Source organism: Prosopis cineraria, unplaced genomic scaffold (genome assembly GCF_029017545.1).
Source record: "Prosopis cineraria cultivar Desert tree isolate PC_DT_omini unplaced genomic scaffold, ASM2901754v1 PC13, whole genome shotgun sequence".
NCBI lineage: Eukaryota > Viridiplantae > Streptophyta > Magnoliopsida > Fabales > Fabaceae > Prosopis > Prosopis cineraria.
The window spans coordinates 32,297,912-32,311,550 of record NW_026555344.1 but is presented as its reverse complement, the minus strand read 5'-3'; the positions used below and the strand labels follow the sequence as shown (position 1 = coordinate 32,311,550).

General features: G+C 31.1%; 1 protein-coding gene across 2 annotated transcripts; it reads right to left on the bottom strand.

Moving 5' to 3' along the window:
- Positions 1-759: 759 nt before the first annotated feature.
- Positions 760-5,138, bottom strand: LOC129291006 (G-type lectin S-receptor-like serine/threonine-protein kinase At4g03230). 2 transcript variants are annotated; one of them, XM_054928086.1, is made up of 8 exons: positions 3,724-5,138; positions 3,010-3,492; positions 2,751-2,897; positions 2,445-2,650; positions 2,154-2,364; positions 1,500-1,737; positions 1,253-1,403; positions 760-1,169 (listed from the first exon to the last, which is right to left on the bottom strand). In XM_054928086.1, the coding sequence occupies exons 1-8, from the start codon at positions 5,057-5,059 to the stop codon at positions 861-863; spliced, it is 3,081 nt and encodes a 1,026-aa protein (XP_054784061.1). In that variant the 5' UTR covers positions 5,060-5,138; the 3' UTR covers positions 760-860. The 2 variants fall into 2 exon arrangements, with proteins under 2 accessions (XP_054784061.1, XP_054784062.1); XM_054928087.1 differs by having other exon boundaries at positions 2,751-2,831.
- Between the last annotated feature and the right edge of the window lie 8,501 nt (positions 5,139-13,639).

Here is a 13,639-nt window from a genome sequence, read left to right as displayed (position 1 = left end):
GTGCATCTGCTCTGCTCCTCTTAGTGGCACGCGAGCTTGCTCCTTGTATTCGTCTCTCCTCTCTGCCTTCTCTTTTTGACTTTGCTATGACATGCGTTTGCATGGCTGTGTTTCTATGTGTTTTTCGTGTGTGTTTGCGTCTTTTGCGAGTCTGATCTCCCTGCGTTTTCTTTGTGCATGCGTGGCTGTGTTTCTGCTCAGCCTTTTTGCTTCTTCGTGTGGGCAATCATCTGCCTTCTCTCTCTCTCTCTCTCTCTTTTTCTGCCTGCTATGAGAGTGTTGCCTTTCTGTCGTGTTAGTGTGCTTCGTGTCTGCTGAAAGCAAATAAAAGAGATAAAAAGGGTGAGTGAAACGCTGTAGATTGTAGCGTTTCACTCTCCCTTTTATTTATTATTTTTTAATGCTTTTGCTTCTTGTTTTTTGGTTAATCTTATTTTTGAAATATAATTAAAAGAGTTAACTCTTAAAAGTTAATTCTCAATATTTTTAAATGATTTGAATAATTTGGGAGAGATTTTTAAAGATTTAAGCAGGATTATATTTTTTTTAATTTTGTTAGATTATAATTTTTTAAAACATAATCCTTAAAAGATCCTAACTAATAAAAGATTATCTAGGTTAAAATAAAATTAAATCTATTAATAAAATTTAAAAAGGATTAAATTTAATTTTTGAATTTTTATAATTTTTTTGATTGAATTTATTATTTTTTTATTAAATTTAAAAATATCTGAATAAAATACAGTGTTCACACCACCATAAAAATAAATAATAATAATAACGAAATGCAAACATAAATACATATTGAAAGGGTTTTTGACTACCCATTAGCATCCATTGTGCATAGAACTTATCAGGCATTATCGACCTTCCTGATAGGTATTCTGGGTTGATAGAATTCCTTCAGGTTTACTAGAAGAAGAAGCTGTGCTTGAAATGCCTCTGTCTCTACTCATAAAAAAGGTTGGTTGTTTTGGAGTTGGGAGACTAGCAGTCTCGCTTTCAAGCATTATCAGTACCTGTGACATTGTGGGCCTGTCTCCTGGTTCATCTTGCACACATAGAAGACTAACTTGCGCGCACTTGATGAATTGACTTACATTGCAGCTTTCTCCCAAAGATTGGTCCATTAAATCCAATAGCTTATTCTCTGTCCATAACTTCCATGCCTACATATTCATTCACATAATTAGCGAATCCCCTCCATGCACATAAGAGCAATAGGCCAAGAGAGGAATAAGATGAAACGTACATAACCCAATAGGCTGGGAACTTGTTTGGATTGAAAGAATCCTGTGTTTTTCTTTCCGGTGATAATTTCAAGTACCACCACGCCAAAGCTAAAGATATCTGATTTGATTGAAAATAATCCATCCAGTGCATATTCTGGAGCCATATAACCACTATATAAAGGGAACAAAAATTAGAAAATTGTAACTCTCTTGTAGAGGAAGTTAAGGACTAATTTCACAGTGATCAAACAAATGTGTCAAGCTTACTAAGTTCCAACTATTCTTTCAGTGTTGGCCTCAATTTCTTTGCTTCCAAATATTCTTGCTAAACCAAAGTCTGAAATTTTTGGTTGCATCTCTTCATCTAGAAGAATATTGCTGGTTTTTAAATCTCTATGAATCACTCTCAATCTAGAATCTTGATGAAGATATAGCATTCCTCGAACAACTCCTAAAATTATGTCAAACCGCATCTGCCAATCCAAAATCACACTTTGTGTAGGATCTGTGTCAAACATTTTCATTTTTCAAAGTTCATCAACCCCATGTGAAGCATTGGAAGAGGTATTATAATATAAAAAAAGTATTGGAAGTATTAAAAGAATTTGGGTCCGATATTGCACCAGGGAGATGACAATTCTAGTGCTCAACATAGGAGATGAGAATCATGCTTATCTTTATCATGTCATGTCCATGTTTGGGTTTAATTTTTATTTTCATGATAAAATCATTATTATTTTTGTTAACTGTTATTTTTCTTTTAAATTTTGTTTCTTTGAAAATAAAAAAAACCAAAATTTATGGAAAAAAATACAATTTGAGCCACTTAAATCAATTTAAAGATGAATATAATATTTTATCCCTCATTAAATGAACAACAAAACCAATCAACAATTAAAAATTAATGCATTTAAAACTGACCGAACAAGAATGCATCCAAACTCTTGTTTGGCATGTATTCATAGAGTAAGATCTTTTCATCCCCAGTTATGCAATAACCCCGCAATCTGACAAGATTCCGATGCTGTAGTTTGGATATCAAAACAACCTCATTCTTGAATTCCTTTAAACCTTGTGATGAAACATTTGAAAGCCTCTTTACTGCTATATGATGTTCGCCTGGTAGGATACCCTATAGAAAAGAAAGAGCACATCCATAATCCATCGCCCAAAATTAAATCGTCAAGTAAGATGAGTCAATTACTCAACTACCTTGTAAACAGGGCCATAACCTCCTCGTCCAAGCTTGTTTGCATCTGAAAAATTATCAGTAGCAGCTAGTATGGTTTCAAAATCATAGTATGGCACCTCTATGCCTTCGTTGTCATCTTCTTCTAGTTCTTGCAAGTCTATCAAATCCTTCACCTGTCTTTCGCTGTCATACATGCGGCCTCGAACTCTCTGAACTCTTCCCATGTCTGAGTAATCAGAAGAGAAATGTAAAATAGTATAATTTCTGTTGCTTGAAGAAAAACAGTAAGCAAGCAATTCATAATTCATAATAACCTAAACTAGTACCTTTCTTATGGGCTATTTTGCTTTTCCATATATAAGCAGCAACAACAATGCATGCCACGAAAGCCGCGCTTGAAAGAGTTACTACAAGGATTAATTTAGTGAGAGGGTTTTTGCTTCCAGACGACCCTAGTGCCCCGGGAAGGACATCTACAAAAGGAAAATTGATCTTGATCGAAGCATTGAAAAAAAAAAAAAGAAGAAGAAGAAGAATCAGAACTAGAGAAGATGCCAGAGGTACGTGATATAAAAGGCCAACTACCTCTGACTATGCAAGTTAAATTTGAGTTGTTCCAGTAGTAGTTTGCATCACAAAGGCACCTTCGTTTTCCATCTCTTGAATTGTTGTTGCAGGTTGAATGTGGCCAATCGTTGCAGTCTGTGGAGTTATGACAGAGAGGTTCTAATGGTGGTAGCCAACTAACCTCTATTTCATCTTCAGCAGAGCACCAGTCGGTTACATTAAATGGTAAGTCAACCTTAACTTGTTGTCTTTGATCTTGGTTATCACAGAAGTTGATGGACTCATTATTGTTAGTTTGGATTCGCAACTTCCGATTATCTGGGTCTATTTTGGATACCCTCAAAAACCCAACTCCAGACAGATTAAAGCTAACCTGGCCTGTTTTTGTTGTGTTGATGCAATTTAACTTGAAGTACGAGGGATCTCCACAATCTGGTCCCGTGCTTAGTGGATATGGAATTATTGTTGTGCCACAAGGTTTACAGGTTTTGGCAGTTAATGCTGCAAAAGTTACAATTGACGAGAAATCAATTTCACTTTTTTGGTGTTCGTAAATCAAGAATCTCCCGGAAACAAGAAAGGAAAAGGAGGGCAGAAATTGAAACACACGGTAACTTCCTGTTTCGAGCTTCAGTAATGAAAGTAGGCATGGAACGTACCACAAAAACTCTATTTTAACAATAAAAAAAAAAAAATCTTCAGGCCAAAAAAATTGAACAAATAAAATCTGACCTATATCTGAAATCAGTAAGGGGATAGAAAGAGAAATGCCATTTTGAGGGGAATCCTCATTGAGAGCAAGTAAATCCTGAGTCCAGATAAAGCAAGCCGGATTCCGGTCCGAAATTCTAACGGTAAACGAATAAGCCTGGCATTGATTAGAGCAGTTAAGACATTGAGCTTGGCATTCTGCTTCATTTTTTGCTTGGAGGAACACTTGTTTGCCCGAGCCTCCCACTTCAACCATCGTCAAGTTTAAGAATGTAATGTCTTCTCTTCTTCTTCCACACCATGTTGATTTTCTGAAACACCCATTATCCTGTTCTCCGGAGGAATACCTAGCTGGCAAGGAATCGAATCCAGGCAAACACTTACAGACAGGGCGATTCTGATCATTGCAGCTTCTGAAACTCCCACAGTAATTATGTATCCTGCACTTCGTTTCTGGTTTACTAAACCTCGTTGACCATTCGCCTACGTCAGTATCATTGATGTACCGCTGAAATTCGATCTTCCCTGTGTAATTCATGACTAGCCTTTCAAGCTTATATACCGGGTTTTTAGAATTCATGACTAGCCTTTCACAATCATATACCGGGTTTGTAGAATTCAGAACTGGTAACGTCTTGCTATTTTTCAACTTATGTTGCCTCGTGACGTTACATGCCGGGCTTCTGGTGACGTTTGTCAAGAGGTTTGGCATTGTCGCAGGTATTTCGTCTGAAGATTGCCAGTGAAGTCGGACTTGGTCTTTCAAAATTCTATAGCTGTTGTCCCCAGTTTGAGCAAGCTGAAAAGTGTAGTTCCCCGGGGCTGGGTCGTCAGAGCTTCTCCAAGAAGTCAGGTTCATGTTTTTATCCATTTTCATGGAAGGAAGAAATGTATCAGTTGGATGTTCGAAGCTCTGCCAGAGATTATTCATTCTGACCTCGTCATCTGTGAGTACCAAGTTTCCTGAATCCATGAGCTTCACTGTACGGTCTAAGGATGAAGATCCCTCGAGCCCGGAAGACCAGTAGTCTTTTCCATTGGAGTCTGACACTCGGAGGTTTCCATCGTCGGCGATTTGAAAAGATGCCGTGGAGTCTGGAACAGGATTGTCTCTGTTTGCAACCCATACCACCGTTCGGGGCTGTACTTGTGACTCGTTGTACCATATTCCTAAGTATTTTGTTGAACCTTGTCGAGGGGAAAAGAAACCCAGTTCAAATTTGCCACCATTTGAAACCAAGGTTTCATTTGCAGTTATCTTTTCGCCAGGATTTAACGTGTCTGAAGCCACATGGGGTTGACAAAAACACAGCAACCACCCCGTGAAGGAGAAGAGAGCAATTGAAACGGCTCTCATATTACTTGGCGATGAATGTCATTGCTATCCTTTTCTTCGTTTACTTTTGGGGTGTATATTGCAGAAAATGAAAGATTGAATCCGGTGGAAACAGGGAAGGTCAACAGTGATCATTGCGGCCGTCTTTTTCTTTTCTTTTCTTTTTCTTTTTCTTTTTCTTTTTGGTTGGGACCAGGAGACCTTATGGTCACACCTGATGTGATGCCTCCCCATCTAACTCTAGGACACATGCTCCCTTCTGTTCTTATTTTAATCGGGCATATTAAACACGATAGTTTTTCTTATATCATTAAAAAATGATATATGTATTTTTTATTTTTATATTTTAATACTAATATAATTATATTAAATATTTTCATCTTAATAAAAATTAAATTAAAAATAATTTAAATATCATAAATTTTCCTATATCTAAATAAAAATAGTAATGTATAACTTTAAATTCCTACACTTAAATTTTATTGTAAATAAATGTTACTCATTTCATAAAATATAAAACATTTTTAACTAGATCTCACCCCTAATAAAATAATTACATACTTTTCAACTAACTTTATATTTTACATATTTATCTCTATTAAATATTTTATAATAAATAAAAATTCATCATTAATGGGAACATTTTTACAAAAAAAAGCAATAATTACACTTCGAAAGACTAAAAATGTCTTACATTTTTTAATATTTAATTTTTTTAAAAATGTCTTACATTTTTTTAACTGAGGTAGTATGTATTGTTTATTTTTAACTTTTAATAATAATATAATTATATTAAATATTTTCATGTTAATACAAAAAATAAAATTAAAAAATAATTTAAATATTATAAATTGTCCTATATTTGGATAAAAAATAGAAAACACATGACCTTATAGGTCTAAAACACCAACAAAAAATTATAAAAATTGAAACATTGAAAATAAAAAGTATAAGAATAGACCCATTTTTAGATAGAGCTCATAAGTTAGATCAAGCTTAACAAGCCTGCCCGAACTCATTTGAAAAATTTAAAGCTAAATTTGAAAAAATAATAATTTTTTAATACTCATGTTATTCAAGCTGCCTGAATAAGCTCAAGAAAAATTTGGGTCAAGCCTAATCGGGTTAAGCTTGGCTTGAATACCCAAATAAAAAATAAAACTTTCAAAATATATAAAATATAATAAATATTGATTAATTTTTTAAATTTTATTTCATTTTATATTAGAGTATCACATATTTGAGTGCATTATTATAGTTATTTTTAAAAAATAAAAATATTTATATTTTTATATTTTCATTATTTTTAATCAATAAAATATTTTAAAATAATATTTAAAATATATTTGAATATTAATTTTTATATTTTAAGACCCATTTTTTAAAAAACAATTGAATCCCATAAATCATTTGTGTATCTAAAAATATTTTATATTTTTTATAAAATAAGATAATTAATTCAGAACTAAAAATAATTAAAAATAATTTTAAAAATAAAATTCAAGCAATTACTGGTCTATTATTAATAAACATAATAAATATAACAATATTCTTGAATGATTATTTAGTTATCATCCACATCAAACTTAATTAAAAATTAAGAATAAATTAGAGTAAATACTCCTTATATGTAAAAATTAAACAATATAAAAATTTAAAGAAAAATAATTTCAAAAAAATAGTATCTACTCATAATTAAATAATTTTGTTTTATGTAATATAATGATGGCTCTTTTATATTTTTAAAAATAAAACGTACATTTTACCCAAAAATTATTAAAAATTTTAAATTAATTAAATAATAATTTTAAGTTAATCGTCTAACCGTAATTGAATTGAGACATAAAATAATATAATTTAATTAAAATATATAAAATATTTATATATGATTATAATAAGAGAATATTTAAACAACTAAGATATTAATTTAAAGCAAAAAATTCATAAATAAATAAAAAATAATAAAACAAATAGTAACAAACATACTTAATTACAAAGTTAATAAGTTATTATTTTTATTTTATTTTTTAAGGTTAAAATAATATTTTATATTTAATATAATTATTTAAAAATTAAAATTGATTCAAAAAATATAAAAAATATTTTTTAAAAGTTTTTAAGTATTTGAATTAATTTAAATAAGTTTGAAGTTTGAAGGTGTTAAGGCTGAATTTAATTATATAAACTTAAAAAAATATATTTTAATCCCGAATAAATCCAACCGATTCGAATAGGAACGCCGTCCAAATTATTAGCTGCATTCTTGGGTTACTGCCTCACCTGCGGTTGTGTTGAGTCGTTTTTTCAATTAATATTAACAGTACGGTTGTGGTGTCCAGCAATCAAGAAGGAAAGAGGGGTATCTTCATTTTTAACTCGTCCTTTCGCATTAACCCATCCAACGCGATTGCTCATCGCCATAATGAGAGCTCCGTACGGTTTAGATATAACATTTTTTTATTTTTTGAACCAGACATATTAAAAAAAATAGTTTTTCTTACGTCAATTAAAAATTATATGTTTTTTTTATTTTTAACTTTTAATAATAATATAATTATATTAAATATTTTTATTTTAATAAAAATAAAATTACAAAAATAGTTTAAATATTTTTAAAGCCATTAAGCTAATTTTCTCTATTATAAATTATCCTATATTTGGATTAAAAATAGAAAAAAACATAATTTTAGGTTTCTTTACTTTATTTAAATTTTGTTATAGGTCCCTAAGTTTTTTTATTTTATGTTGCAAGTCTTTATATTTTTTTAATATTTCTAGATCTTTTTATAAAATATTTTAGGAACTTAAAATATAAAAATAGAATATAAGAATATGAAATATTGAAAAAAAAAAAAAGGTGTACACACCGATAACAACACATATAAAGTATGAGAAATTTTATTGAAAAAATAAAGTATAAGAAACTAAAGTTTTTTTTTTTTCCTAAAAAATATTGGCCCATTTTCGGGTTATGGCTTCGCAGGTCGGGCGGCTTGCCAATTGCCATGTACATCAGTGCATGTGTTGAGTCATCTTCTTAAACCAACAGTCCGGTTGTGGTGTCCAGCTGGCCCTTTCCTTGTCCTTTCGCATTGACCCATCTTGTACGGTTGCTCATCGAATGAGTCTTCGTACGGTTTAGATATATTTTTTTTTAGATTTTATATCTATTAAAATACAAAATTTATAAATTTTTTTAATAAATAATTTATCATCAATTAAAATTTAATTTAAATTATCCAATTTAATATTAAAATTTTTATAATTTTTATAAATTAACTATTCAGATATATGTTACATAGTTCAAATTTAATGTAAAAAAGTTTTTACAATTGTTCTTTTAATAAATAAAATAATAAAAATTAAAATACATAATCTCTTAACTAGAATTTTTTAAAAAAAATTATAATTTAAAAATTTTAAATTTTGATCATGCAAATTGAAATTTATCTTCGATGCTCATCACCCTGTCAAACACCATGATTCTCATTAGGGTGATAAAATTTGGTCTAAATTTAAAAAATTAATTTTATTTTTATTTATAAAAATTATATTTTTTATAAGAATTAATAACTATCCAAATGTCCTTTGTGGGGTTTATCTCAGATGCTTATCACATGAGCACGATGGTACTCATTAGTAGGGCTGTATAAATATCAAACTAGATCAAGTTGGATGTCAACTTGAAGTTTAATCTGAATGGGGATCAAGCTAAAAAAATTTGTCTGAGAACCAATCCAGTCTTGTTGAACCCATGCTAGATTGGACTTGGTCTACCAAGTTACTAGAACAGGCCGCTAGACCATGATTTTTTTTTTTTTGGTTATAAAGGACCATCACTATTTTTTTATTGATGGGTGATGAATATTTAGTCTTCTTCTAACAAGAGATAAAGAAAATCTTCCTTAAATTATCTTTAGTGTAATATAATAAAATAAAATAAAATATTATATTATATTTTCTCATACCATTCATTTTTTTTCCAAAAACCACACCACTTCATGATGATTCAAAATTCAAATTGAACTTTGAAATTTGATTAGATAATGATATTAGTAAATGTATAATATCCAACTTTGCAATGATCACACATGCACTCACATTGTCATCAAACCTGAATCAACATAACTTAAGAAAGTCAATATATGAACCACACATCCAGCAAAGTATAACCAAATCATAATTCTGAATGATCATATATTCACATTCATAATATTTACATCTCACCATAACTACATAATTCAACCATGATCCACTTACTTAGTCAACAATTCAATGTTGCATTGTCAGGCTTCATAGTCTATCCAAAAAAGTGTCTATCCACATATTCTAGCCAATCACATGATGTAAACAGCTAACCAAAAAATAACTATTAGTCTATCATCTTGTTTCTTCACATAACAAAAAGTAAGTCACGGAGATATGCCTAAAATATATTCAAAATATTTGAAAGCTAACAAATATAAGTGCCATTCAACATCAAATGACGCTCACACAACCATTATTTCTAACATTAGTAACACTACAAAGATATGAAAAATATATAAAATATAAATAATCAATGACATCACATCACAAATAAAAAAATAATTACAACTAAAACATGTATAATAATTCATATAAAATATAAATAGTTAATATTATTATTGCTATACATACTAGTCTTCATCGCACCTCTGTCTCTTGAAAGTTAACAAAACCCTAGAAGTGTAGATGCAAATTCAAAAAGAAATTGTCTAGGAAGTAGCCAATTCTGATCATAGATAAGTATTTTAGTCATCTTTGGTGATAACAAACTCCTATGAGCCCGTTACACGTCCTCTTGTGTTGAATACTGATTCAAAGGCTACTGTAAACACTAGAACAACCATGACATTAGGTACCGTTATAGAAAAAACCTTATATTTGCTAGAATTGGCTCTCCACCATACTAGTATATCAAAATCATCGTCAATAGGGTTGTCATCACCAGAATGGATGAAAGATATTTACCTATTTTTGATTGTGGGTTAGATGAGCTTTTTTCTCTTTGAGATGCCAACCATCTATGACTTGGATCTATACTCTATTGCCCTTGGCCTTCAAACATTGATGATGACCCTAGAAGTACGAAAGAAGCATTGCTTAGGGTACTTCTTTCTCGTCCTTTAGAATACTCATCAAACATAAGGCATAAAATATCTTCAATCTTAATTATCATGGTTATGCAAGCTTCAACATCTAGAAAAAGCTGTTCAAATATATGATTCACATAAGCAAGCTTGTATTGAGGATCTAAAATCACAACTATAATAAGAAAAGGATACACGTTCTTTGTTTGGCCTCAATATTTTTCATATTTACTCTTCATGCTAAGGGACATCTTCATTAATAAAGGATTAACATTCACAATGTTTTCTTCCGACAACTCATAAATAAGAGCAATTTGATGAAACAAGTGCTAGAAGTCATATTTAGTGAACATGAAAACATCAGGGTTATGTCATAAAATACCTTCAAAAATTTGAAAAATATTCGTGCCTTGTTTCTATCACCAACTTTAAGAGGGCCTTCACGCTTAGAACCTCAAATGAACTGTGCCATATAATCTTCATCCTCTAATCATTCAAAAGCCTTTTGAAACTTCAAAGCAAATTTCAATATCAAGTAAGTTGAGAGGCGTGAGTTATACCATCATCATTGAATTGAATCTAGTTTTCAAAATAAATATTTCAATGTTTATTACATTAGATATTTTCTTTTTATTTGCAAATTTAATGCTAGAAAAGGCCTTGTAAGAAAAAGGGGCAAAAGCTCACTCTTTTCATAGGATCACCGATTCCTTCATCATTTTTCAGAAGAATTAGTGATATATCTTCTCTTTTTCTTTGAAGAATTAAAAGAAGGAAAATAATACATTGAAATAAAAACAGCGTGATCTATAAGACTCAACAAATGATCCATCAAAGACTAGATTAAGGTTAGAGATTACTCTCTTTATTCCTATATATAAGAAGTTTTTTAAAATTTTTTTTCCTATAAATATAAGGGTTGTTAGCATATTCTTTAATAAATGAACCATTCTATCCTTATCTAATTAAAAAGAGGTAAATATAAGTACTCTCATTAATTTACTTTAAAAAAATTTATTTTTTATTTACAATAATTAAGAAAAAAATTAAAATACTACTGTATTTTTAATTAAATAATTAATTTTATTGGTTTGTATAATTTAATTAAAAATATTTTATATATAAGGATGAAGTGAGTAAAGTAGCAAGATACTTGTCAAGGTGTGGTGGCCGATGGGAGATTAATAACGTCATTTATCCCAGTGATCAGAAGAACAAAGAGATATACGCGGCTTTTGCTGCTTCCAAATCTCACTGCGCAAGAATTTTCTCGAGAAATGGCAATGTGATGAAGGCTTAGTGAAATATTTTTCACTCGGTAAAACAGAGAGAGAAAGGAAGATGTCTAAAAAGTGAAGGGAAACAAGATGATTTTAAAATAAAATTTATTGAAGAAACATTTTTTTTAAAATAGCTTTTTGACAGAACACTAAATCATCTGAAAAAAAAATATTTTATATAATGTGGAGGGAGGAGAACAACGTTTCAGAAATTTCACTATTGCCATTAAAAAAAATTCAATAATTTACGAAAATGTAATTTCAAATGGATGCTAAGATGGAATAAAATTTTAATAAAAATAAATAAAATTAAAATATAATATTTGAAATTCTTAAATAAGAATAAATAAATGTTGAGTGCGAAGGGGAGAGGAAAGGAAAGGAAAGACAAAAGGGATTGGGGGAGTACAACTGGCTACGGAAGGAGAGATGAGGAGATTTAAAATGGGAGGAATAAAGAGATATTATTGTGATTGGGCCGTGACAGTCACATGATGAGGTAACCACAGACTATACTTCCTAACCAAAACCAAAAGCAGCTTTGCGTTAAATTAAATATAGTTTCCTTTTTTAGTTCTAAACGAAGATATAAATATGTATGATTAGTGTTATAATGTTGTGCTATTTTGGTGTACTTTGGCCCATATTATTTAGTTATTATGAAAATTATTGTGAGAGGTTAAAATATTAGTGTAAGTGTAGATGTAATGGTAATTATGCATTTATGATTGGCCATAGAAATAGTAGGTTGAATTATGCTTTTACCCCTTGATTAATGATGATTTAGGATTTATATGGCCATATTGTGTTTGAGAAGAATGTGTGTATATTTATATGTTCCATTAAGTGCTTTGTAGTCTATGTAAGTTGGTTTAAGTGATCATTAGGCTACTGGTACTTGGTTTATGGTTTCAGGACACCTTTATGTAAGTTTAGAAGAGAAAATGTGACTTTTTACACCTAGATGTATAATTTGCAAATGGTGATGTATCTTGTCATGAAACCAGTATCAATAGTTAAGTAGCTTAATTAACTACATGTGAATACTTAAATAGCTCAATTTGGATGTTAGATGGCGAAACGTCACGCTCTGAAAGTTAGTCCTGAAAAGCTGTCATGATAGCATTGAATGATGCCATGATAGCAGGATTTGTTGTGGCACTGAATGATGCCATGATAGCAGGATTTGTTGTGGCACACGTCACAATGAGAGGCTTTCCCCTTTATGCCATCTACCATAGTAGATGACACCTATGCTATGATAGATGGAACAACTTAGACAGAATGTCCAATTTGCCCCTGATTGATACCTGTTTATTGTTTCTTTTTTGATAAAAAGGGAGAGACTAGGACAATAAAACAAACAGCAAAAAGCAAAAGCCAATAAATCTAAGGAGGTCTCAAACTAATTCTCCAACCAAGTCCTCTGCAGAAAAAGGATAGGAGTGCAAGGGTCAATGCTCGTTTAGCTAGCCAATTTGCATCGTCATTCAAGTTACAAGGGATCATATATATGGTGACCTGCCAATCACATTGCAAGACTTCACGTAACTCTAAAATGATACTGCAAAACTCATGAAGCTCAATGGAATCCTCATTAATTAGACTGATCACATTCGTTGAGTCGAAGAAAAGGCAAACCTTCTTAAAATATTTATCCCAAGCATATTTCAAACCCATAAGATAGCCCCATATCTCTACAATAAGAGCATCCCCATCATGTATTCAAAGCATAAAAGCCCCTAATTCCATCCCATTACGATATTTTAATAATCCACCACAGCTCGTGGCTGAGTTCTAACAAAGTGAGCACCATCTACCAAAATCATAACCTCATCTACATTACAATGCCACACTGGGAGGCCTAAACGTCCTCGTCCCTTGCATGTTAGACGAGCTTAAAACACATTGTGACTTGATCATGTAGCACAGTACGCACATAGCATGAGCACTGATATAAGCATTCGAGGCAATACTATTTTGGAAAATTCATTCATTTCTGCAATGCCATATTAGCCAACACACAGTAGAAACTTGTTCGCCCACTTTACTCCCACAGATTCAACTTTTTTTTTTTAGGTTCAAACTACATCAGTACCAGAGTTGGAGACTAAATAATCTCCTACCATATTTTTGGGTTAATATGCCTTCTCCAAATCTCTTGAACCCCTGGGCAATCACACAAAACATGAAGGATACTTTCCTCTTTA

What these genes read in the sequence shown, in the direction of transcription:
- LOC129291006 (XM_054928086.1), bottom strand. Translation starts at nt 5,059, where the DNA reads ATGAGAGCCGTTTCAATTGCTCTCTTCTCCTTCACGGGGTGGTTGCTG. An exon ending in CTTACTGATTTCAGATATAG is followed by an intron (nt 3,493 to 3,723) that starts GTCAGATTTTAT and finishes TAACTTTTGCAG; the next exon opens with CATTAACTGCCAAAACCTGT. An exon ending in TTCCCAGCCTATTGGGTTAT is followed by an intron (nt 1,170 to 1,252) that starts GTACGTTTCATC and finishes ATGAATATGTAG; the next exon opens with GCATGGAAGTTATGGACAGA.